Genomic DNA, 25725 nt, shown 5'->3' on the forward strand with positions numbered 1-25725 from the left:
ATTACCTCCTGATGGGAAACTTCCAAAACTGTCAAGCTATCTGTCTTGTGTAATTTGTGCAGCCAAGAGGACTGTGGAGATATCGGAGGAGATTAAAGACAAAACCTAAACCCGTCTACCTCCTTCCCCAGTGGCATGCCGCTGCCCAGGGCGCAGGTCAGGCCGATGACTTTGGCCACAAATGTCTTAAAGGTCAGATACTCCTTCAGGACCACCCCCCTCAGTATCGTCTTCATCTCAGGAATGCCTGAACCTGCGAGTCGAAGAAACAAAGGAAGTGCCAGGTGCGATGATGGAGTCGGGTGAAAAGAGGAGTTGAAAGAGAGCAATTTCAGAGAGAGAGGGATGAGTGGAATAAATGAAGAGCAGGAGGGGAAGGGGCGGGGGGTGTGTGCGGGGGAATAGCTGATTGATATTCATGCTGGTTTCTGTATGCACATCTCATCAGATGTATATTTTATGGATTTGCTACATAGGTGACCCCGAACAAATGTACAGCAAATGTCCTTGGTAAGCCTTATGGTGCATTATAGGACCAATTACATTATTCAAATATGGATATGTGACCAGGAATTAGAGATGTGAATGCATACGTTTGTGCATATAAAGGTTGTGTCTGTTTGTGTGTGTCTTACCAACAGCCTGAGGCGCCAGGATCTGTGTGAAACCCGCTGAGAAAGTGATGAGCACTACAGGGTAGCTGACCCAGGCGATGTATTGCAGAAGCATGTTACTGTCCAGTCCACCATACATCCACTTCTGTGCTGCAGATACACAAACAAACGTCACCTCATCACAGGACAATGCAGCAGAAAACTGAACAATGCAATGACTAATTCCCACGTTTGTCGAGATTTATAAGTCGTGAACACATTCACCAGATTTTTTTTTCCCCATCACTTCGCAACTCAGTATTTGGTCAATTCCAGGAAATTTCTGCCTATCTGTATGTGGCTCACATACTTTGAGTACCGTTCATTTTATATGCTTCACACTTGGCATGTGTATATTTACATGCAATATTAATACAATTTGAATAAACAGGGGACCAGCACTCTGTAGCAGCGGTGGTTGGGATTCATCAGTGCAAGTGATGTCCGTACTCGCCGCTCAGATGCTGCAGGTCACTGTTACTGTTTCAGAAAGAAAGCTGAGCTGAGTCTGTATTCATAGAAATGTACAATTTAAGTAAAATTTACTTTTAAAACCTAAAGTCTCTGCATAGAGATAATTGATTATCAGTTCTGAAATTGGTACATGTGTAAAAACTGTATTTATTTATACAGTTTTTCAATTTATTAATTGCATATTTGTTTAAATCTATATAAGTCAGATGCAGTATGCCAGTCATACGATGCATCTCAGTGCCTCTTAGATGTTAAGTTTAAACATGGCCTCTCATGGATAAATACTTGGTTCTTTCACAACTCTATTGCCTCTGTGAGAACAGTCCTTAACTCAGACCATCTGTCTCACTAATGCTTCCTTCGCTCGCTCTCGCTATCTCTCCCTCATTCTGGCTCTCTATCTCTCTTACCTTCTTGGCAGAAGGCGATGGCATAGTCCATGACCCAGCTGACCAGAGCCATGAGAAGCCCCAGCAGAATGAGGAAGATCCAGTCCTCCCCCACCCGCGAGATCAGGAACTTCTGGCAGCGAGACGCGCACACTGAGGGCACGGAGAAAAGAAAGAGGAACATAAGGATTTAGACCAGGGAGGTACACTGCTCACACATAAGCAAAAAAAACACAACCTGAGAACACGTGTGGTAAATATAATAAAATGTAGAGAGCCAAGAGGGGTGGGTTGACAATATGACAGAAATATATATATAAAAAAAATCATTTGAATACTTATTCACAATAATGTAAAAAGCTGTTACTTTAATATACCAGTTTACTGACACACCATTTCATACTGGATACAAATGATTTTTAAAGCTACATTCAACTGACTTTTGTGGATTTTTCAACATCTATTAATATTTTTTCATATAATATCATAACAGTATGGTCATTATATCTTCTTCATAATTACATTTATATGTTTTTGGGATGGCTGCAAACTGAAAAACAAAGTTCCCAGAGAAAACCCAGGAAAGAAATTGGGAGAACACAGAGAAGCCCTGGTCGGCTGACTGTTCAAACCCAGGAGAGTTCAAACCGCTGCCCCACCGTGCCACCCCAATGATTGGACTTGAATTTCAGACAAATTAACACAATGCGCAGCGTGCACAGAGATACATTGTGTATTTACCAGTTGTGAATACGCTCCTGGTAAATACACAAGGAGGCCAGAGAAGGTTACTATGTGGTGAATATGATGCTAGGAGCATCACTTTATCTTCATCCACCTCAAATATGAGAATATGGAGACAAAACATAGCTGGGTCACAGTTATAAATGATACTCTTAGATTACAATTCATAAATCTGAGTTGGGTCAGCTAAAAGAAGCATCACTGGACTAATTTCTCCCTCCTGTCTGCGGACACTGCCAAACTGTCTGGAATTCACTTCAATATCCAGAGCAGTCATAGATGTGTCTGTCCCCAGGAGGCTAAAAAATGGGCTATTAACACATTCGCCAGATCCATATTTCATAAAAACTCTTTTTTTTTACTTCCGGCTTGGAACTAATTTGTGTTCGTCATGGAGAAAACTGTCAACTGGGTGAGGCGGCGGGAAAATAGAGATACAGAGGACGACGAATCAGGCGGACTCTGCTGCCTGAAGGATAAATATTGTATAACATTTTATCTCTGCAAACAAATTCTATTTTCTACAAGTACTGTGAGTCTTACAGCGAGTTTACCGGGGTGGCCAAAGCCAAGAACAGTTAATGTTGCTTTTCTGCAGGATTGAGGTTCCGGGGAAACGCTGGGTCTCTAGAGGGAGCTGGGGCAAAACTGCCGGGCCACCTGCTGGATGGCAAGGTGCCACCAGAGAACACACACATGCTGACAAACCACTCACACCTTGGACACAGTTTAAAGTTATCTATCTGTTGAAATTACAACAAAAGGCTTTAATGTTTATTTATAAGTTCACTGGACATTCCATTTGAGAGAGGCTGAGAAAAACTCTCTCTCACACACACACACACACACGCACCACACACCTCTTATCTGGCACCCTGCATACTTCCGTGTGCATCTTGGCTCGAGCTCACATCCGCAGGTTCAGCGGCTTTCGCAGATGATCCCATAATGAAATCACACTCATTGCCAGACATTCTCTCCACCTCTGCATTGCATCACCTGACAAAAATAACATGTGAAGGTGCGAGGGACTGGTAGACAAGAGAACGGTGAGTGCCCAGAGAGACTCTCTTCATGAGCCAAAACAAGCACAAGTGAGGCAGCGGCAGTTTTTTAAGTTTGCAGATCTCAGTCACGACCGGCAGCAGAGCCGTTAGCTGCATGTGTAGGCTGCCCTGTTTGAACGCTGCAGCTTCAATTGCTGATATGAACTGAGGCACATACTCGTAGTCCATCACCCACAGAGATGCTGTTCCCACACACTGATACACAAGAGGAAAACACTAAAACTCCCACTTCCACCAAATCTGAAAGGTTCTCTCCTCACACATTACCTAACACAAACAGCGGAAAGCACAACCTGTCCGGCCTGAGCGTCTATCTGGAGACGGGTCTAAAAATATAAACACCTCTTGATCTACGAGCGCACACAGCAGGCAGACAGCGGGCAGCACACACATCACTCTGGCTGGCTCCTGATCTGAGAGTGATTGTTTTAAATGGCTGCCATTAAAGCCCGCCAGCGAGTCAGGCTGACCTGATATAGTGAAGCGTTCACCTGGGGTGCAAATCGACCTTTAATCAGATCACCACTAACAAGGGCAGGGAGGCAGAGAGGGAGCCTGGGGAACAGCCACACTTACTCACTTGTGTGAAAACAAACACTCTGCCTGACTCTCCCTTATCCCTTCGTCACTTTCTCAGAAGTGCTTAATGCATTGATGTCTGTATTTAAAAGAGATGCTGCACACTTACGCTCTAAACAAAATTTCTAACTTTCTTTTTCTCTCTCTCTCTCTCTCTACGTCATGACATTGTTTTTATACATTTGAAAAGGTAAACACTCAAACCCAAAGGTGGGCAGCCCCCTGCCACCATCGACTACTCCTGAGTGGGCACGTCAGCAAAAAACTTGGGGGTGAAGTTACACTTTAAGGGCTCAGTTCAACCAAATCTGAGGGTGCAACTAAGAATTTATCCTGCCGCGAGTTACTTTCTCAATGAATCAATTCATAATGTAGTCCATTACAGGGGTTTTTGTTTCGCCTCTAAGAGGGAATCAAGAATACTTCAATTCCTAGAATTTAGGAGATGTAAACAGGAAGTATCATTTTGTGCTGATTCAGTGAGATACACTGTGGACTATAACAATAGACTATATATAGAAATGGATACAGACTCTGGGTCCACAAAGTGAAGCCCATGCAAAAGTGCCTGAAACCTGTATTCTCTTGAAAGTCCAGCAGAAGGTGACTCCACTGATTGCAAAATAAATGCATTTCTATAGGAGAAACAGACCCTATACTTCTTTTGAAGTATTCATCATTACAGCATGATTTTCATTTAGTAAATGATGGGCCAATTTAGAGTCAAACAGATGCGGCATCATATGCATTAGGGGCTTGGATACTGCCCCATCCGACGGGTACAGAGACTACAGAGAGCAGGTGTAGGTGTGTAGTTGGCTGTGCAGTGTCCTCGAGCTCTCAACCAGGCCCCAATACCCACTCCCCAAAATATGGTTACTTGATGGCAGTGGATACAAATGTCAACCTTGAGGCTTGAGCCTAAATTTGTTTATACTTTTGCACCTTTAGCAGTATGCTAAATTACTTACTACTGACAACCATCACTGGATTACTTTGATGGAGGAGAAGAGTAAAAAACATAATAAATAATAAGTCATGGTCTTTTTGTTTTTTTAGGTAGATTTATCATCTTAAATTAGGTACTTTCGTTAAGCACATTTAAGCTTACTCTGCTCTAGTACTCTATAGTCAGGCAGTAATTTGGGTTTAATGAATCAGGTTAATTTCCATTAATAAGTTTCTTCCACATCAATTCTGTGGAAGTGACACCTCTGCGTCCCTCCCCCCCTCCCCCTCCTCTACCACAGTGATGACTCTCTCCATCCTGGAGAGGGACGTCAACAGACTCTTCAGGAGACAGAACCCCCGCAAAGCAGCCGGGCCAGACTCTGTCTCTCCATCAATCCTGAAGCACTGTGCTGATCAGCTGTCTCCGGTGTTTACTGACATTTTTAACACCTCACTGGAGACATGTCACGTACCAGCCTGCTTCAAGACCTCCACCATCATCCCTGTCCCCAAAAAAAACAAGATCGCTGGACTCAACGATTACAGACCAGTTGCCCTGACCTCTGTGGTGATGAAGGCATTTGAGCGCCTCATGCTTTGTCACCTCAAAGCCATCACTGACCCTCTCCTGGACCCCCTGCAGTTTGCCTACAGAGCCAACAGGTCTGTAGACGATGCAGTCAACATGGCCCTCCACTTCATCCTCCAGCACCTGGACTCCTCAGGAACCTACGCCAGGATCCTGTTTGTGGACTTCAGCTCTGCGTTTAACACTATCATCCCGAATCTGCAACAGGAGAAGCTCTCCCAGCTGAGTGTGCCTGACTCCACCTGCAGGTGGATCACAGACTTCCTGTCTGACATGAGGCAACGCGTGAGGCTGGGTAAGTATGTCTCTGAATTCAGATCCATTAGCACTGGTTCCCCCCAAGGCTGTGTTCTTTCACCTCTTCTCTTCTCCCTGTATACCAACAGCTGCACCTCGAGTCACCAGTCCGTCAAACTCCTGAAGTTCGCGGATGACACCACCCTCATTGGGCTCATCTCTGGTGGGGATGAGTCCGCCTACAGGTGGGAGATTGACCGTCTGATGACCTGGTGTGAGCAGAACAACCTGAAGCTCAACGCTCGGAAAACAGTGGAGATGATTGTGGACTTCAGAAGGAACCCAGCCCCACCCTCCCCCATCACCCTGAGAGACGCCCTAGTCGTCACTGCGGAGTCCTCCCGCTTCCTGGGCACCATCATCTCCCAGGACCTCAAGTGGGAGCTGAACATCAGCTCCATCACCAAAAGAGGACAACAGAAGATGTTCTTCCTGCGGTAGCTGTAGAAATTCAACATGCCAAAGACTATGATGGTGCACTTCTACACCTGCATCATCGAGTCCATCATCACCTCCTCAATCACCATCTGGTTCGCTGCTGCCACCGCTAACGACAAAAGGAGACTGCAGCGTATCATCCGTTCTGCTGAGAAGGTGATCGGCTGCAATCTGCCATCTCTACAGGACCTGTTTGCCTCTAGGACCCTGAGGCGTGCAGGCAAGATTGTGGCTGATCCCTCCCACCCGGGTCACAAACTCTTTGAGGTTCTTCCCTCGGGCAGGAGGCTGCGGTCCATCAGGACCAGAACCTCCCGCCACCAGAGCAGCTTTTTCCCGTCTGCAGTTGGCCTTATCAACAAGGCCCGGGACCCCCACCTGACTCGGTCTTCTATTCCGCCCCCTCACCCCAAGGATGTGTTAAATTAACACATTTATCATATCATATTATATTATACTGCATTCATTGCATATTACAATCGGACACTGTTTACTGTTTTGCATTTTGCATTTCACTTTTTACTTCACTTTTTATATCTTCTATATGTTTTTATCCAGAAATGTTTATGTAAAAATAAATGTTACTTTGTATAAATATCGGAAAAAAGTGAGTAAATAAGAAGTAAACAGTGAGTAAATATATACTGGTTTTCTACTTTTTATTGCCTTTCCTATGTATGTTGTATTTATTGCGTTTTTATGTTATTGTGTTTTATGTCCTATGTTCATTGTATGCACCAATTACCAGAGCAAATTCCTTGTAGGTGTAAACCTACTTGGCAATAAAATACTTCTGATTCTGATTCTGATTTGATATGCGTAACAAAAAAATTGACAAAATATAAATAACATTGTCTATTTTTTACCGTTATTATAACTCATCCTCAAAGTTCACTGTGAATTGTTGTTCTTTCTATAACGTGCCTTAAAGAAGGTTATGAAGGCCAAAGTGTGAATAAAAATAAAGTAATGGTGGATGTGCACACAGACGCTCACAATCCTTCACTCCATTAATATTCGAGTGCATCAGTCTGAAGTGGAACTACGTTCCGGTGCCACTCCCTTATCTGCAGTCGTCATCTGGATGGACTAGACATAAAATTATCTGACAGTTCAGATCAGAGTTCTGCTCACACAAACAAAAAATACACTCAGAGCCAGGCAAACATCTCTGCACAGACACACAGGTATGCATACGATGAGCTATTGGCAGCCAGTAGAGGGGGCTGTCTTTGTCTGACATTGAGACAGCCCTGTTGGCTGGAGGTCATTGCTCACATCAGTCACATCCCCTCCTGCTCCCGTGTGTCTGCTGTACTTCAGAGCGAAAGTGTTTACACAACTTGAACACTTGCTGTAGCGCTGCAGTCTGCTGCTACGGAGATACACACACACCAGATTTGTTTACATGCACAGCTTTGGTCTCACCCTCAGGTCGTCTGAGCACCACACTACCTGCACCCTGCAAGTCCACTCTAAAGATGTGGGGTTGTTAAATGAGCATCACTTACACTTGCACTTAGCACAGGGGTCTTTCTCATAATCCAGCAGATCTGCAGCACGACTGCGAACACTGGTGTTCCTCCGCAGTCCTTTTCCATCCTGCACTCCTCCTCCATCCCGCAGGCGGGCCGCTTCCTCCTTGGCATACACACCCAGCTCCTGGGTGTACCGCCCATACATCTGTGTAAAAGAAAAGCAGAATTAAAGAGATGATGCAGCAGGTTTGTGTCGGGTCAAGGTAAGAACAGTCACCTTCTGTAAACAGCTTTGACTCAACAGTCTTTTCCCAGAGAGATGAGCAGACAATGAGTTCCACCTGTCAGCCCACAGCTGATTAACTCTACAGGGCTGCCACCCGATTGGCTCCTAATGATGAGAGGGAGAAAACCTCACTCATCAGTCTGGTATAAAAGCCTGTGTCTGAGCCACATGTGTTGTTGCATTTCTGGTCAACACCATCATGGAGCTTTTCAAGAGTCTGTTTGGTGTCTCTGTAGTTGTTGTTTTGTTTTGTGATGTTACTGCCCAGCGTTACAGGGCACAACTTCAGCAGAAACAAGAGTCTCATTTTCCAGCTCTACTGCCTCAGCAGCAGCAGAAGGTTCCTCCACCCGCTGCTCCCTTTGACAAGTGCCAGGTGGAGGAGAGGGAGAAGATTCAGTGTGGGACTCCAGACATCGAAGCCATGCAGTGTGAAAACATAAACTGCTGCTTTAATAGGCAGCAGTGCTACTATGGGAAAGCAGGTATGTGGTTTCTTGTACTTCTCATACAACCACAGCATGGTGAGAGCTTGGAAACAAACTAACCGATAACCGTGGATCTTATTTCCCTCTCCCAGTGACTGTGCAGTGCACCAGGGATGGGCAGTTTGTGGTGGTGGTGGCTCGAGATGCCACTTTGCCTCAAATAGATGTGGATTCAATCAGCCTACTGGCAAATACCGACCCATCCTGTAGCCCTGTAGACTTCACTGTTGCATTTGCCATTTTCCAGTTCCCTGTGACTGCATGTGGTACTACAATCAAGGTGTGTGTTTGGAGAAGTCTATGTAATTGATTTGATGCCATGGCCTAATGTTTTAGGGATGCAACAGATTATTTCCTTAAGAAACTAAGTGGTGGTTATACTTCTAAGATCCTGCACATTAAATATAATTTGTTTGACTAACTTGAAACCATACACTGTGAAGTGCATACTGTTGCCAAGTCCCAACAGTCTCCTTAAATTCAGTCAGGCTGCATCAGATTGATTGCTCAAAGATCCAGAAGATATCCGAGACTCATGAATTATTCCTTGAGAAATTTGTGAATCTTGGATGCCGTTTAAAGTGAGAAATTATGCCTTTCTTAACAAATGTCTTGTGGACATTTGAAGTTTTTGCATTATTCAACTGACAGACCAACCAAAGGGTGGAAACAACCTGAGGGTAATAAAACTGGACTGGATCCTTCATCGTACACATGTTCCATTAAATGCAAAAAGTAGAGAAATGCAGCTTTACTTGATAAATGACCCAAACGACTGATCTCTCAAGGTTGTTTTAGTTGCCCACCTTGCTACCCCTCTCTGTCCACTGCAGGAAGAAGATGGCTTTGTGGTGTATGAGAACCACATGTCGTCTTCATATGAAGTGGGAGTTGGCCCCAGGGGCTCGATCACCAGGGACAGTCACTTTGAGTGAGTTCACGTATATTTTGTTTCTTTGGTTTTCTGAGATGTTTGGTAATTGCTCTCACTGTCCCAACAGGTTGCTGTTCCAGTGCCGCTACTCCGGCACAGCTGTGGAGGCTCTTGTCATGGAGGTGTATGATCTTCCTCCACCTGTGCCAGTGGCTGCTGCTGGACCCCTCAGAGTGGAGCTCAGGCTTGGAAGCGGACAGTGTTACTCTAAGGGATGTGTGGAGGGTGAGTGGTAGAGCTTTAGTACTCTTGCGTCAGATTATTTTTTTGTATTTTTATAATAAAACAAAGCTTATGTTTCCAGATGAGGTGGCGTATACATCATTCTACACTGCAGCAGACTATCCCGTCACTAAAGTGCTGAGGCAACCTGTGTACGTCGAGGTGCGCATCCTGGAGAGGGCCGACCCAAACATCATCTTGAACCTGGAGCACTGCTGGGCCACCTCCACCTCTAATCCTGACAGTCTGCCACAATGGGACCTTCTGTCTGGCGGGTATATTAAAACTCCTACAAATGAGTGTTTCAATAAACTTTCAGCAACTCGGTTTAACATGAGATCATCTTTGCTCCAGGTGTCCCTACAATGATGACCGTTACTTGACTACACTGGTGCCTGTCGACAGCTCCTCCGGGCTTCAATACCCATCTCACTACAAACGTTTCATCATGCAGATGTTCGCATTCGTGGATCAGAACACCTACAGCCCACAGAAAGACGAGGTACAGTTGAGCTTATTAACCTTAATCTAACGTCACAGTAAAGGTTACTTGCTTTTAATATGCCAAATGAAATGCTTTTCAGGTCTTCATCCACTGTGCAACGTCGGTGTGTTCTCCCAGCAGCACAGAGTCTTGTGAACAGCCCTGCCACCGGCAACGTTAGTAACTCCTCTTGGGACAAACTCCGTAATTGGCTTTTCAATCCAGTAAAAGCAGCTTCAGCAAAATACAGATTTAACCTTTGGTTGGTGTGGAGAATAAATTGTTAACGGATCAAGAGTTAATTCTGCAGATACAGAATTGATATCGAGTGGAAAGCAAGTCCGTGCTGAAACCAGACTGTTTGACATCTTTGTTCTCAGACTTCACTTGACAATTAAATGTATCTTTTAAGCACAATTGTAAAACTACACAAATCCAAAGTGACAGATGCAATTTCCTTTCTGCTCCTACAGGGAGAGCTGCGCAGAGCAAGGTTTACTCAGACCAGAGGGCTGTCGTCTCGAGCGGGGGGGTGATTCTGACCGCGTAGGCAGATCTGCTCCAAATCTAAGCTCACATCCACTAGAGTCCATGACTTTTTAATAAAAGCTTGTTTGAAGCTCTCACGTACAACTGGCTTGTGTCTGACTGGTACTTGAAGGTCACTATACATTTTTGCTGAGGCAGCACAACCACTCGACTTTGAGAAGTACCACGGTCTCATTATTGGATGCACTGCTTTCCGTTTGTACTTGGCCGTAAAGTATAATGGGGAAAAAACAAAAGATGTTGTTTAATCCTGGTTATTGGCAGAGAATTGGAAGCCTGCTACTTGAGATGGCTTCAACAACAGCTTTACAGCACTGCTGTGGCAGGAACATGATTCAGACTGTAGTTTTCCTCCCTGACACACTCTTCATAGCACACCACATTAAGATGAGCATCACGATTCCTCAAGACTCTCTACTCGTCTCCTTCCTGTTCTCTCTCCCTTTGCTTTTTTTGATAAACGTCCCTCTAGGTTTCCCTGTGGATGCTTCGACTCGCAATATCTCTGCTTTATGCATCACCTCCCTTTCTGTCCACCCCCCACCCCCTCGTGTTCATTGAGATGGGCATCACGACTCCTCCACACTCGCTCTTTCTGCTCGCATGAACAGGAGGTGCGGAGCGGCTGTATGGATTTGGTTCTCATTGACAGTTTAATCAAATAAAATAAAAACATGAGGTTGTGATCATAATGACCTTCAAGCAGCAGCACTACCTCAGTCTGAGAAACACTAGATCTCTCGGATCTGCCAGTAAATGTGTGGACCCTGGTCAGTAAACAGACTGAGTGGACATTTTGCATATGTGTAATGCAACGCTTTCAGAAAATAAAAATGGACCAGTTAGAATTAATCTAAGTGCTTAAATCATTTATTTGATCACACTGTCAAATCCTGATATAACTACTCGGCAGTCCCACAATGTCTTTAAAAGCCCTTTTTCTTTAGGTGCCCTCTACTGGTTCATATATCTTTAAACAATACAGGCATGTCCTCAAATTCACTGTTCATCTTCCATACTGAAGACATCTGCAACTAAGACAATTCCATTAGAAGGACTTTATTCTTGTCGCACGTCTCCAAGTGAAGTCTTTTCACAGCCGTTATGAACAGGGGAAATGGCGGCACTGACAATTTGCTCTCAGTGTACATGTGTACATTCTGAAGATGGCTATGAAAATTGACGGATAGAAACTTGGTATTCCAGTGTTTGTTCACTGTGCGATGCAAAGACAACCTGACCTTCACACCAGGGTGGTCTGTCTAATTACTGAAAGTCAGCAGGGCATTCAAATGTGCAATAATATCAGAATGAAATATACTTAATTAATCTGATACTGTGCGCCTATGGATTGCAAGCAACTTTAAAGCAACGAATGATTTTTGCAATATTGCAGCTTTTGGCAGAGGATGCCTTAAAGGATGGAATGAAGCTGATTTGATTGTAGGGTCAAGAAACGGGTGGAACTGCTATCGAAGAAAAGGAATGAGCCAAATGTGCAGAGCTATCAAACGGGACCCTCGTCAAATTCAGTGCTCAAGAACAACCCATTATCTTTGTGCCAGCTGTTGCTGCAGTTCATCAAGCTGTCCATTAACCATTCTGAAATACGTCCCGAAGCGGCTGTGGTACAAATTAAGCTCCCGAGCCAAGCAGTGACACTCACCAAGCTCTCCTCGATAGTGAAATACTGCCCTGATAACTGGACTACATTTTTATCATAAGATGATATAGGAAACTATAACTAAACTTTCCTGAATCTTTATGCGTTGGCAGAGGAACTTTCATGCACCCACACATACAGAGTAGACTCATGCAAACCCACAACCAGCAGCAGACAAACTCCCACTAGGAGCACAAACAGGGCCTGTTAGTTTTTCTTTCTTGGGCCTGTGTGAAAACGATCACCGGCCATCTGGAGCGCGGCCCCCCGCGAGAGCAGCAGGTGGGACCCTATGTGTTAAATGAGCTATTATCTGTAACCAGTTCACCTCCCACGTTACCAACTTCTGCACCTGCATTAGTCAGTTTACCTCCCACATCACCGCCCTTCAAACCAGTTCCACTCCTGCATCCCACTGGTTGCTATTGACTGGTTTTTCATAGACCGTAGAGAGCAGGGTTCCACTCAGCGCAAAATAGCTGTTCTAATGGAATAAAGTGAATTTACCAAAAAATCCATTCGTGTTACAAAGATAATCCAAATCAAGGATGGGTGTCAATGTAAATTTTAGGGAGCGAATTTTTTTTATTGGCATTAGAACCCCAAAATCCATATAAGGCTCTAGTAAGTATCTTCCTAGTACTATCGATATATAAACTGCTTACCAGCTACTCTACCGCAACTTAATCTGACTGTACAGCAGTACTCACTGTGCAGGATCACCCACAGACTTTTTCACAAGAAGAGAGTGCCACATGTCCACCAACTTTCTTCTCGTCGACCCCCCACTTGACTGCTACCGTCACTCACTCTGCCAGCTCTCTGATTCTGACCATGTGCAAGCCTAGCACAACAGATGAGATAAAAAGTTCTCTATTATTCAGCAATTCCCAAGGCACTGCAGGATAATTTATTCATTGTGTAGAGACGGCAAGGACAAATATTTGACACTATAATGAAGAAGGCTTAAACATCTAAAACTTTCCTCCTCGCTGCTTTTTATTAATGCATATTCATAAGATGATTTTAATCTCCCCCCTTTTTCTGTAGTGTGTGAGAGTTAAGAGACTGATTGCTGCAGAGAGAATGATGGATGTACTAATGTGGCGGTGTAAGTGTGTGTTGATGAGACCGGGGAAATGACAAAAGGACCAACGCTTTGTGGCTAATCCAAGGTTGAACATTGCATTAGAGGAGAAAGTGACAAATTTGACTCATTCCAGTGCAGCTTTTATCGTTATCCATGAGTCAGAACTTACATGTGCACACACACACGCACACAGACACACAAAGTATAATAGACCTGAAAACCCTTGATGCTCTTGAGCAGACCTTTACATACGTCAAACCGAGGGAAGGGAAAATACACCAAAACACACACGACCATATTAGTAGAGATAGAGGGGTGAGGAGGGTCGGGGTTTATCATCAGTTAGGGATGAAGCATCAGGAGAGGGACATCTTGTCATATAAAGATTTGAAGGGGGGGTGGTTGTTCAGCATATGGGATATACTGTGAAAGAACCCTGTACATTACAGTGAGCAGAGTCTATTTTAAGACTCAAATGAATTGAGATATAATTATTCTGTCTGCCATCACTGCAGTGGGCTGCTCTGTGGTGTGCAGGTAACAGCAGTGTTTGAAGTGACAGGATCTGAAATGGACTCGAGCCAGCCTCTGTGTCGGAGAACACAGAATGCTGACTATGATGAACTAGACCCCCCTGAAGAGACAGCACTTTTATGTGTGTGTGTGTGTGTGTGTCTGGTTTGTGCAGCAGTGACAGAGGGAACAAAAGATGCTGAAATACTAGATAGATATATACGCTATTGAATTTCTAATCAATATCTGAGTTTTCTTCCTGGAACACAAGCAAAGTTCTGCTGCACCAAATGGCGACGAGAGGCAACAGTACCACGGTCTCATTTAAGCTCCAGAAATCCTGAAGCACGGTGGAAGTAAACTGCAAACAGCATGCTCATATCTACCAACCCAACTGGTCTGCGACACGAGACACCAAACAACAGCAAAGCGAAGAGAGAGGCAGCAGATCTCACATCGCTGAGTCCAGTTTTCTGTGGACACGGTGCTTACTCACTGTTGTTCAGGAGACAATCTGTCTGAATTCTGCACAGCACACTCCATGTTGCCTCACTACTGTGTGTTCAGTTGAAGCTATCATACATACTAATATGTATCCACCAAACACAGATATTTTGCATTTCTTTCCCTTCAATTTTTCAGTCGCCTGGGAAATTTACCATAATCAATACAAGAAAGGTTAATTGGTCAAAGCAACAGTTGATACTATCTCACTGCATGCATATAGCCCCATCTTCTCTCGACCAGCAACACTTTATGTAACTGTGTTTTACATTAAAAGGCTGCGCTAGTGTGACTTTAAATATTTATCAACTGCAAATATATGGAAACAGATGCGGACGTGCGAGAATTGGATGTCATAAGTGATGTGTCTTGATCGTCAGTGAAGCAGGTTGCTCAGAAACAAAACACACAGACGCATTCATCCAGAAGGATCAGCCGCATGTTGTGTGATGTGGAATTGCTTCCGCCGTGCTGCAGTGCCCAATGGTGGGGGTTGGGATGGGGGGGGCGGGCTAAGGGAAGATGTTGGGTGGAGGCTTATCCTCTTCAGGTGACTTCGATCCCTGCAGCAGCAGCAGAACAAAAAAAAAAATCAAGCCTCCTGCTGCTGGAGGGACATGAACATGCTGTTCCAAACATCTGCTCTGGCAGAGACTTACCACAAATTCAATTAACGCGTAGGCAGATACAGTAGGTCCGTGTGGGTACGGAACAAACCCTCCTACACGCACATACAGCGGGGTTCAAAAGTCTGAGATCACTTGAATGAGAAATCATAAACACACCAGCAATCTACATGCACATGCAAGACCCATGGAGCAAACTTGCCCACGCTTCTGAAAAGAGAAAACACGTGTACAAACACTGTGACACATCCAGACCTCCCACACCTTTTGAGAGCTTTTGAAAGGCTTCAGATGGAGGGCTGCAGCACTTTGACACCAAGTCACCACGAACACCGTTTGCCTCATTCTCTTTTCATTTCAGTCTATGACAAACCCCTTATAAAACAAACAATAAAGCCCCATCCCTCCATAAAAAAAAAAAACATTCCTGATCTGCCCCTTGATCTGGATTCGCACCAAACTTGAATGGGTTCTTTCCTGACTCATACAAAATCCTTCCGACGAGTTTCGTGGAAATCTATTTGGTTGTTTTTTTGTAATCGTGGTTACAAACTAACCAAACAACCATTTAACAGACCAGGGGTGAAAACGCAACCTCCTTCCCCGGAGATAATTAAGGCCTGAGTTCAAACACACTCCTTTGTCCATGCAAATCTTAATTGCTGTAAATAGCTTGTTTATTCCCTGTTTTACTGTTCAATTCATATAATGGGTTCGATGAGGTCACTGCGAAATGCTTTCTAGGAAATCTCCATTAGATTGGTTTGATACAGCACCGCTGGAAATACAGCGTCATTGGACAACACATGAATGGATATTATCTGTATGTTGAATTGTTTTCTTTGGGGATGATGTTCCAAGGTAGGAAATGTAATCATTGTATTTGCAAAGTAATTATATCAATTATTCAGTTGTAAGCACTTTGTTATTTGGATTTGTTAAGTTTGATAAGTTTATGATACCCATCACATTTAAGTTAATGGATTCGCACAGCAATGCTCACTGAGTATAAAAGTCAAGCAGCCATAAATGAACAGGCTATTTCTGTTTCATTCTCTCAGTAAACGCAACAGTCTATCAGCTGCTGACTCTGTAAAAAGATTGCTACCAGAAAAGAACATAGATCGGAGAGACATTGCATTTTTCAGCAGCTGAGAATGAGGAGACAATCATTTCTGCGTTGCTTCTTCCCGGAGAAGGTATCAGACAGATCTCTGCTTTTTCTCTATCAACTCTGTGTCGTCTGCTCGGCCCTGCTGGGTTTCTGTGCTGCCAAAATATTCCCAGGAAACGAATGAATGAAAATCCTCTGAATCTTGCTGATGGCAAACTAAAACACAGAGGATCCTTTTTTGTCAACAATGGAATCCAATTTTAGACTGCACCAATACACCTGAAACCCCTGAATCGCACTGCCACTGCTAATGCTTGCATGTGCATTTAAACACACACACAGCTGCATCTATTTTGGGGTAATGGACTGGCATGTAGGGAGTGAATGAAAAAGACATTGATCTGAGAGGTCTGCTCAATGGATCAGAGGAGAGGGAGACGGCAGACAGAGAGTTCCAATCCCAAGAGACTGACTGCCATTTTTCATTACTATTGATCTTTACACTGAGAGTCACAGCGCGGCACTGATCGTCACACACCAATATGAGCAGAGGCTCACCTCTGTATCACACAGGCCAAACATGGCTGCATGTGCACAGCTGCCCCATGGACCGTGCACATCATCTTACATGTATGCCAGGACACAAAAAGAGATGAACGGAGGGCAGGGGATGAGTGAAGTGCAGACACACACACACAAAAAAAAAACAGGGTGGAAGGACACTTTAATCCACTGACTGACCGCCTGCCTGCCTATCTGCCTGCCTGTCCCTTTATCTGACTATAGATATCCCTGTGTGAAGTACCCCAGGATATCACTGTCTCTCCAGCGATGACATGAGCGGGGAAAAAACTGGTGCATGAAGCATGTGTGTACGGAAACACTCCACTTTTTAGTTCAGTAAGGGCTGCTCTGGCAAACAGGATGGGCTGAGGGGAGGATGACAGAGGAATACACGAGGAGGCATAAGGAGGAACAAGATCTGCAAGAGAAATAGAGGAGATAAGGAAGACAGGACGTGAGCGAAATACACAGAGCTCAGCAAGCAGGGTGAGGATATTCAGATTTTAATAATGACTCCACTTAATTTGATCAGCAGATAGCCAGATACATGCATTTTCTTTTCAAGCTGAACAAATTAATCTGACATGGTTTAAAATATAGAAATTCATTAAGAGGGTGGGTGCTGGAGAGGCTTAGTGTGATGCAACACCTGTGGATCAAGGTGAATGGTTGGAGTGCTAGGGAGGGAGGGATGCTCGATAACACAGCAGCAACTATAAAGGGAGCAGGAGAATCAGCCATTAAATACAACACTGATCTATATATATCCTATAAAAGGCTGCAGAGACACACAATCTCTTGCTGCACTCACACAGGACACAGATGAGCAAGCAGAGGCTGCAGCTCCATCCTCCGGCCGGGAAGGCATCCATTATAACCTCATACATGACTGAAAACCTCATCCTCGACCAAACTCACCAAAGTTTGCTGATACTGGAGCGTCCGGTTCTCTGCCTTGCCCTTCACCATTGCTGCAATATCCTCATTTAAGTTGCCCGATGTCAGACTCGCTGCGCCAATAAATCCATAGAGTAGGTTGCAGCGCTGCCATCACATGAGTAACAGGTTCCTTAACATGAGCCCTGCTGCGTGATACAGAGCGCCTGCTGCTGCCTCTGTGTGAGAGTGTGCCAGATGAGCAGGTACAGCTGAGTGTTGCTCTTGCAGCAGCTCTAGTGCGGTTTGACTACAAAACACCGCCTCCCTCCTGCACAATCACTGAGCTGCTTTGTCTCTCTGGAGTTGTACTGGACCTGGTGATGTTCCCTGTGCGGACACGCGCAAAAGGACTGTCCAGACTAATTCTATTCTTATATTACTATTTGAATTATTCTCATTATTATGATTTGTAATTTATCTAAGCTTTTCCGATGTTTTACAGAGTACAAAGGTAAAAGAGAAATGATCCATAATTCTGTACATATATGACAATTACACAGACTGTATATAAACGTGACAAATCCCAAAAGTAAAGCCAAATTGTCTCAATCGCCATCTGGTGGCTGGATGCAGTTTAGGTAAGAAATCCCACCTCCTCATTGTTAATCTATGGGACATGGACCTGACTAAAAACTCAGTGCACGTCGGACACATTTTTCTCAAAGATGGTTTCTGTCATTCTAGGAATTTCAAACTGGTGCAAGTTTTTCTGGTAAGCTAGGTTTTAATTAGTTTTTAGGGGTGAAAATCTTGAATGAAAGCTGAGACTGACTAGTGGTGGTCGAGCTTATGACCTTGCTACAGCAAATTCATTCCCCGATCACCATTGAACAGTCTCTGGCTCCACATGCGCAAGATGGCGGTGGACATATTAAGGGAGTCTGAGCTCCATTTCTGGAGAATAACTAAACTACCAGTTAAAATGTGGAATACCCCTTTAAATTAACTTTTTTTTTCTTCCTTTACTCCTTGAAGATGCAGACTCAGGATGATGCAAACCAAACAAGAATGACAGTGACACTGTCACTCTCTGAAGCGTGAAGGCAATACGCACCCTGGCCTTGAGGGGAAACATAAATGATTATGATTGATGAATTGTTAGGCTGAAGGATAGTGTGAAGAAAATGTAAAGGCTTCAAATGTCCCCTATTTTTATCTTCAGAAATGAATTTGGCCCTGTTCATCTCTTCCAGAAGACAACATCTAGAGGACATCTCACTGGATATTAGTGGTCCATCCCCTCACTTACGTTGTGTTCAGACATGAACTCCCGAAAATGTCAGGATAACTGGTTGCAGACATCGTGCATGTCATATATGTCCCTAGCCCTAGGTGGCATAATGGGGTTCATCTTAAAGTGACATCCTGAGATATTTGTATTCTTCTGCTCTCACGCTCATGGTGTGTTAGAAGCCTCATCAACATTCCCACTCCACACAGACATTTTCATGATGTTTTCTCACAGGGGCTCATTCTGCATTTTGCCGATGTTTTACTTGGGGGGCTGGCAGGAAAAACTCTGGAGATTGTCCGGAGAGAACCGCCTCGGACATTTGCATTCTCTGGAAATTCAGTAGAGTGTACAGAGTTCAAACAGTAGTTAAAGACAATTAATACTGTTTTTCCTTTTTATTAGTTGCCCATTGGTATTTATGTGTATTCTTGTGTGTATTTTAAACAGGACTGATGTCTGATGGCTGCCTTGTTGGCCTTTTCTGTTTACAGAAGATCTTCTCAGGGGAGTTTGCATGTAACTGAACGCTCCGACATCAAGGTTTGTTGCGCTCTCAGATCATTTCCTTTCCTCAGATGACACTTGTTTACTCTGCGTTCACTTCTCTGGGCTTTCACTAAAGGCTTTTCGTATGTGCTTTCCACTGGCAGTGAAATCTGTTGCACTGAGAGATGCGTTGCCAAGTGAGCCTCGCACCTGATAGATAACCACTATTCCAAGGATTTGCTGCTGCTTCGTCAGGAGCCAAAAATATGCCAAGTCCACCACTGGACCTTCGGTTGGATGGAAAATTCAGATGATTTCAATTTAGGTGTTCAGTATTTTCAAAACAAACGATTGATTTATTGCACTGTTATGGAATTGTACCCAAACAGTGGGTCACTAATAAATTCTAAATGATGTAATCACATTGAAGGATCCAACTGGTCACAGGCCAGAGCAAATTTGAATATCAAACAGATTAAAAGACTTAACTCCTCCGGGAGACAAAGCCATGACTGGCTGACAGATAAAACAGACCTGTGACAGACTAAAGCTGACTGGCTGTCAGCAAGGCAACCAGTTCAAAGTGCTGGACCACAGGCAGCAGAGTGAACAGGGACCTCTGGGACCACTGCAGGATTTCACCCAAAAGCACACTCGAGCAAACATACACTTTTCATTTCAGAGGTCATTAATCATGCACCAGAGGTTCATATCTGTTTGCCTTGCGCAAACAGCTTGTCCTTGGATCATATCGCTTTGCTGTAAGAGCCGGTCAAGAATGTCACTGCGCCCCCTTCATTTTAATAGGTAGCTGGCAGCCGCAGACAGGGAGAGGTATCGTGGCCCCGGCAGCAAACAAACTGGGTGCTCTGCAGCCCCGAGCACCAGCCCAGTGACCCACATCTCCCCATCTCCACAGGATTCACATACATCATCCACCTCTGCGTGGAGGTCAAAGTGATACCAGCATGCAAGAAGAAGAAAAACACGTCTCCTGTGTTTGTTAGGACAGTGAGGAGAAAGATCATTGGTTTTCTTGTCTTATGAAGCCTCAGTGTCTGCATGATAAGAGAGCATGAAAAGAGGATCACAGGAATTTGCTCGACCTTAATGTGTGCTTAATAGGGGTTTGGATTAGGGTACCACAATGTAATTCTAAGTTAATTATATTCTATTGTTTGGAAAGTTATTTTTATAATGGGCCTAAAAGCCATAAATAATACAATTATTAAATCTGACATATTTGTAAATTTGTGCATTTCATCACACATCTATTTAAAATTAATTTATACATATAGTAAGCCAACAACAAGGACCTTGACTCACTGATGTGCAACATTACGATGTACAACCACCTGTTTTGTGTGGCAAGTTTCTCGTGTCAGTCATAAGAAAATACCTCGAAAAGACGGGAAATAATCACAAAAGATACCAGAATACCAGCAAATAAACCTCAACCCAATCAGACCTTCAATTACTGTTTGCCCTTGAGCTTGGTCTGGACAAAGTTCTGGAGATACGCATGGAAATGTGGCACTTTATATGAGAAATTAGACAGGGATCCATCCTGTCAGCTCGCAGAATACTTACGGTTTCCACCGGGGTTACTTTCCTGATCTTCTGTTTCCTCTCTCTTCCTCGGGCTGCAGATTCGAAACCGTCAGCTGTGTCCCTTCATTGCGCCTCTTAGCGGGATAATGCCTGACATAAAGGGGCACGCAGCTACAGGTTGCCTCGCACTCTTGGCCGATGATGTGATCAGGCTGCGGACGACGGCCGGAGATAACACTTCATTTAACCCGAGAGAAAATCTCAGAAGATCCCAGAGACTGGCCTGTTGCTGGTGCGCAATCCATATAGCACCGCGCCAAAGTTGTCAACACGGCGCGTGATTACCGGGAGACCGGGAGCGACTGCAGCAGCAGCATGAGTCAAAGAAACTCTAGGATGAGACGCTACTGTCTCCCCATCGGCTCCAGATGAAGTGGGAGGGAAACAGCGGGGTACCGGGGGTCGTGTCCGTGATGCAATGCGGGAACGGTGTCAGTGCCATGTCCCGCAGTTGTCTCCTTGTGTGCAGAAATCCAGGCTCTCCGGTCATTATCTGCCGAGCAGCGGCGCGCATTCGTCTTAATTACCGGCGGTCGGGATTGTCTGCAGCGATAGGTGGACGCTTGGAGGGAGAAAAACTGAACACGTGTTTAGTGTTCACCCTCTCCTCGTTTCTCTGCGTCTCTCCCCTTCTCCCCTTCTCCTTGAATGTGGCACACACACACACACTCACACCCTTTATGGTCTATTATTGGGCGACATGCGTCTTGATCATGCATGGCACACGTAAACAGCTTTGGCGCAAATTGAAGAGAGCAGTGGCTCAGTCAATGTCCAGGTTGGGGGTGATGGGGGTGAGCACGTGTGTCTTAAATGATGATGGATGCTGCATTCCCCTGTCTCTTATCCGTGTCTCTGAAACCCCCCCTCATACCAATTGAATTGGTGCGTCACCACGTCCTCCAGCTGCGGCCCCATGGCATTACACCCCCATGGATGATTTCATGTATCCGGGTATAGATCCTCACTTCTCCTCCTGGGTGATACATAGTATAAGGTAAACAAACGGATTATTATATACAATACAGCTTGGTCAAAATTGGAGTGTAATTATTATAACAAAAGATTCCAAAATACAAATCCAGGTTTGGAACTATTGTGTAAGAATTTATATATCAAAAGTGAAACAGTCAACCTTCAGGACAGGTTTGTGGGTTTCTAAAAACAAACTGCACATACACTTTACGTATACGTGCACCAGTCAAACAGATTAGTCACCACAAGCACAGACCTTACACACACACCCACATGTTGTGTGGGCCGGTGGCTCCCTCTGACATCAGTCTTGTGCTTTATATTAACCCATGCGGCCACGATTGGCCGGGACAAACCTTGACAAAAAGTAAATACCCTCCACCTGTAGTGACTGGATTGCACGTCAGCTGAGCAAATTGAGTCTTTCACAATAATAAATCATTAACCTTTTAGTCAGCAAGCACGCTGTCCCTGTAGCGCTTCCAAAGCCAACTCTGGCCCCGAGGACAAGCTAAATAATCCGGGCTAATACCAATGAAAAGCCATTCTCAAGCTATAGCGCTTTGTTATGCTGCGCAGCTGGGAAGTTGAAGCGCATCCTGCTCTCAGGCCAGATAACACTTGCCCTTCCCAGCACTGAATGAGAAGGTGGGAAATCAAGTGCGAAGACGAAAAGGACACACAGCACCTACACTACAGTGGAACACCGCATTTTTCCACCTGGCAAATCTCTTGATGGAACAAATGAAGACTCATCGGGAGAGGCTGAGCAGGGCATGGCTTTAAGCAGTGAGTAGTGAGCCTAAACTAATCAAGGTTTTACACATGAAGACATTAGTGCTATAAGCTGAAGTAGCTTGCAGGTGGTGCCTCAGCTTCGAAATGTGTTTCTGTTTTCGTGCAGGACTCCTGCTGCTCTGTATGGTAGCCTCCGAGGTGTGGGATGCTGAGACGAAACCCATAGACTTTGTGTGTAATCGAGCCGCCAGAAGGGTTTTGAATATTGTGGCAGAAATGGAAAGCGCACTGGTGAGTTTTTTCTTTTACAGTTGAGAGATAAACTTTCCCAACATTTCTGTCTGTCTTCCCCCCTGCTGGGCTGATGTATCAGTCCTGTGTATCTGTTGTTACCTGTAGTCTCCCATCAGTCTGTCTCTCACCAGACTGGCACCTTTCACCTCTTTTCCATGTCTCTTCCTTGGCAGAGTGACTGCAATGCCGTCATGACCCTTTCCACACCGGTTCAGCTGCCCTGCACAGAGCTTCATGTAGCATCTTGGGAAAACACATCAGTATGTTAGCACATGTATGAATCCAAAATCCTCTGCCATAGTGGATTTTATTACTTGCTTACTTTTGATTTGAGTGGTTACTCTTGTTTTAAATGATTTGCTCTGAAAACAAGTTTTGTCGTCTTTTTCTGTGCATGTGTTACTGCAGTACCAGGAGAGGAGAGGAGACATCATTGCATCCTTGCGGCTTCTTATTGAAGGTGTGAAGGTCATGAGGGCCCTGAGTACGCCAGGATGTGTCACTTCACTGCTGCAGAGATTGGAGAACAACATCAACAACTATCTGGTCATTCTCACAAACCTTCAGCTCAGTGTAAGAAGCTGTCACGTTCATAAACTGCCAGAATACACGAGTAAAGCGTCCCCCATTTAGTACGGATATGGTGATTTACAGGTCAAAAAATAAATGTACTGTACATGTCGAGGGTAAGATTCATAATTTTTGGATTTCTAGAATACATGTTACCCTCGAAATTGACAAATTTCACCACCAAGAATCGAATTATCCCAAACTATTGACAGTGACTGTCAATATTTAGTGACTTTTTTTGTGTAAGACTTTCACTAAACATTTTCAACCTACAAATGACCTTATCAAAGCTCGAAGTATCAAAGTGTTGACAAATTTAGCACATAGTGACTTACAACTGTTTTTTATTTGATTATATTTGAGAGGCATTTCAGTTTCTTCTGTAGAGGAAATATCCTGATTTCTCATAAACCTGTGGCTCTGGAATATCTGTGCCATGGGACTAGTGATGTTATGCTGTTTGACCTCGAGACTTCCTTCCTCAGGACAAGAAGAAGATAGCAGCGCATACTTTCCCAGTGAAACAGTTATTCCCAAAAGTCACACATGGGCAAGATGGATGTCCTGCAATCAGTGTTTTACATAATAACCTCCAATTTGGACAGTTCATTTGTGGATCACGTGGCTTCTATTGCACTTCTGTCTATCCTGGTAAAGGGATCCCTCACGTGTCTCTCTCTCAGAGGTTTCTATGTTTTTTCCCCCTGTTAATAGATTTGTTATCCTTACTCTTGTTAAGGGTTAAGGGCAGAGGATGTCGCCCTATGAGACAAATTGTGATTTGTGAATATGGGTAATACCAACATAATTTGATTGCTTGTTTGACCGATTGATTTCTATTGTCAAGAATTTTTTTAAAGGATAAAATTTTGACATTTTTGAAAATATCAATTCTCGCCTTATGGTTTGATGTCAAGCCACATTTTCACATTTCTGCTCACACCCTGTCGTTCTGTTTTCATTTTGGACCAACAGGGGCCAGTGGAGACTCCATCATTGTCTTGTGTTCCTCTTGTGTCGCAGAGTCTGAGCACAGTCCTGCTGAGATACAACCAACTGATCTCAGGAAAACTGGAGAGGTTCATGATTAATATGGAAGACAGATGTCCTCACAAGTGACACACTAACAACTTTGGTGGACCCATTATTCTTCACAAATGACGGGATGGATTAAACTCGGGAGCCCCAAGGCAATAAATTCCAACAACGCAAAACAGCAGGATTGATCTGGACTTCCTCTTCACCCTGAAACGTCTCAACTGTAAAAAGTCTGCTGTTTTATCCTGTTATTGACAGACTCACATTTTAGGGGCAAAAAGCAGAAATGTATCTGCGATAATGAGCATCATGGACCAATTGGAGGGAGGTATCGTTGTATCATTCTACATAGAGCTAAGGATGCGTTGAATAAAACTTTAGGCCTTAACGACCAATACAAGCCTCCGATCTACCAAAAGGCAAGTAGCTTCTCTTTTTACATGTAGCTTAGAGGCGACTTTGTCTCGACTTCACTGTTTGCAAATGTATTAAAATTAAAATGATTGTTCAACGTTAAGAGAGCGATCTACAGCTTGATCACATGGCCAGAGGCAAAAAAAAATCATACTTCGTATTTTTGGTTCATGTTTTCACGAAACATTTGTTTAAGTCCTTTTTTATAATTAGTCGCACAATGTGGTTACATTGCTAGACAGTCATTGCACTTAAATTAATAGACATAATAATAAAAACATTCCGGCTACTTATCAACAACCCATACTTAAGGATAATGAAGACTAGAAAATATTGCTGCACTCTACTGGTATGAATTTAACAAGCTGATTTTTTTTGTTCTCATTGCACTTTTTGAACTTATATCTTTTATATTTTACGATTTGCTGTATATATGTACACATTCTTATGTATTTCTTTTTTTATCCCAATTCAGCAAATCCATCATGTGTATATGTAAAGTATTCTAAGTACATGTTTGCAACACTATATGAATATGAATATTATTAATTATGACAAAAACCTTTACGATGTAATATGCAATAAACAATTATGATTTGTTATACACCCATTATTTAATCACACCTATTTATTTTGTTTGGTGATTAGTTAGAGAGAACGGTGTTTTGATTTATGGTGAGCTAACTTTTTGCTTCTTTTATCCCTAGCTGGTTAGGTTTTAAGCATGTGC

The 25725-nt window shown here is 43.9% G+C and overlaps 3 protein-coding genes across 5 annotated transcripts in view; 2 read left to right on the plus strand and 1 right to left on the minus strand.

Moving 5' to 3' along the window:
* The window catches only part of clcn2a (chloride channel, voltage-sensitive 2a), a 35107-nt gene extending 13662 nt beyond the window's left edge, over positions 1-21445 (minus strand). The window contains exons 1-5 of the mRNA XM_062404807.1: positions 20946-21445; positions 7693-7864; positions 1538-1669; positions 636-764; positions 120-253 (exon numbers count right to left, since the gene is read on the minus strand). Coding sequence (XP_062260791.1) covers positions 120-253; positions 636-764; positions 1538-1669; positions 7693-7864 — 567 coding nt within the window. The 5' untranslated portion in view covers positions 20946-21445. The remainder of the gene's footprint in view (positions 1-119; positions 254-635; positions 765-1537; positions 1670-7692; positions 7865-20945) is intronic.
* Positions 8115-10706, plus strand: LOC133968649 (zona pellucida sperm-binding protein 4-like). Its single transcript, XM_062404808.1, has 8 exons — positions 8115-8430; positions 8526-8713; positions 9267-9364; positions 9435-9592; positions 9672-9864; positions 9944-10091; positions 10174-10249; positions 10547-10706. Exons 1-8 carry the CDS (start codon positions 8145-8147, stop codon positions 10621-10623), a joined length of 1224 nt encoding a protein of 407 aa, XP_062260792.1. The 5' UTR covers positions 8115-8144; the 3' UTR covers positions 10624-10706.
* Positions 21446-22416: 971 nt separating the features above from the next.
* Positions 22417-25605, plus strand: thpo (thrombopoietin). Of its 3 annotated transcripts, none has more exons than XM_062405204.1 (5): positions 22417-22730; positions 22846-22970; positions 23147-23233; positions 23370-23546; positions 24519-25605. In XM_062405204.1, exons 1-5 carry the CDS (start codon positions 22718-22720, stop codon positions 24660-24662), a joined length of 546 nt encoding a protein of 181 aa, XP_062261188.1. In that variant the 5' UTR covers positions 22417-22717; the 3' UTR covers positions 24663-25605. The 3 variants fall into 3 exon arrangements, with proteins under 3 accessions (XP_062261188.1, XP_062261189.1, XP_062261190.1); XM_062405205.1 differs by having other exon boundaries at positions 23382-23546; XM_062405206.1 differs by lacking the exon at positions 23147-23233 and having other exon boundaries at positions 23382-23546.
* The last annotated feature ends 120 nt before the right edge of the window (positions 25606-25725 follow it).

Source organism: Platichthys flesus, chromosome 14, assembly GCF_949316205.1.
Source record: "Platichthys flesus chromosome 14, fPlaFle2.1, whole genome shotgun sequence".
Taxonomy (NCBI): domain Eukaryota; kingdom Metazoa; phylum Chordata; class Actinopteri; order Pleuronectiformes; family Pleuronectidae; genus Platichthys; species Platichthys flesus.

What these genes read in the sequence shown, in the direction of transcription:
- thpo (XM_062405204.1), top strand. An exon ending in CAGAAATGGAAAGCGCACTG is followed by an intron (nt 22,971 to 23,146) that starts GTGAGTTTTTTC and finishes CTTCCTTGGCAG; the next exon opens with AGTGACTGCAATGCCGTCAT. An exon ending in TCACAAACCTTCAGCTCAGT is followed by an intron (nt 23,547 to 24,518) that starts GTAAGAAGCTGT and finishes TTGGACCAACAG; the next exon opens with GGGCCAGTGGAGACTCCATC.
- LOC133968649 (XM_062404808.1), top strand. Translation starts at nt 8,145, where the DNA reads ATGGAGCTTTTCAAGAGTCTGTTTGGTGTCTCTGTAGTTGTTGTTTTG. An exon ending in CTCTAAGGGATGTGTGGAGG is followed by an intron (nt 9,593 to 9,671) that starts GTGAGTGGTAGA and finishes TTATGTTTCCAG; the next exon opens with ATGAGGTGGCGTATACATCA. An exon ending in ACAGCCCTGCCACCGGCAAC is followed by an intron (nt 10,250 to 10,546) that starts GTTAGTAACTCC and finishes CTGCTCCTACAG; the next exon opens with GGAGAGCTGCGCAGAGCAAG.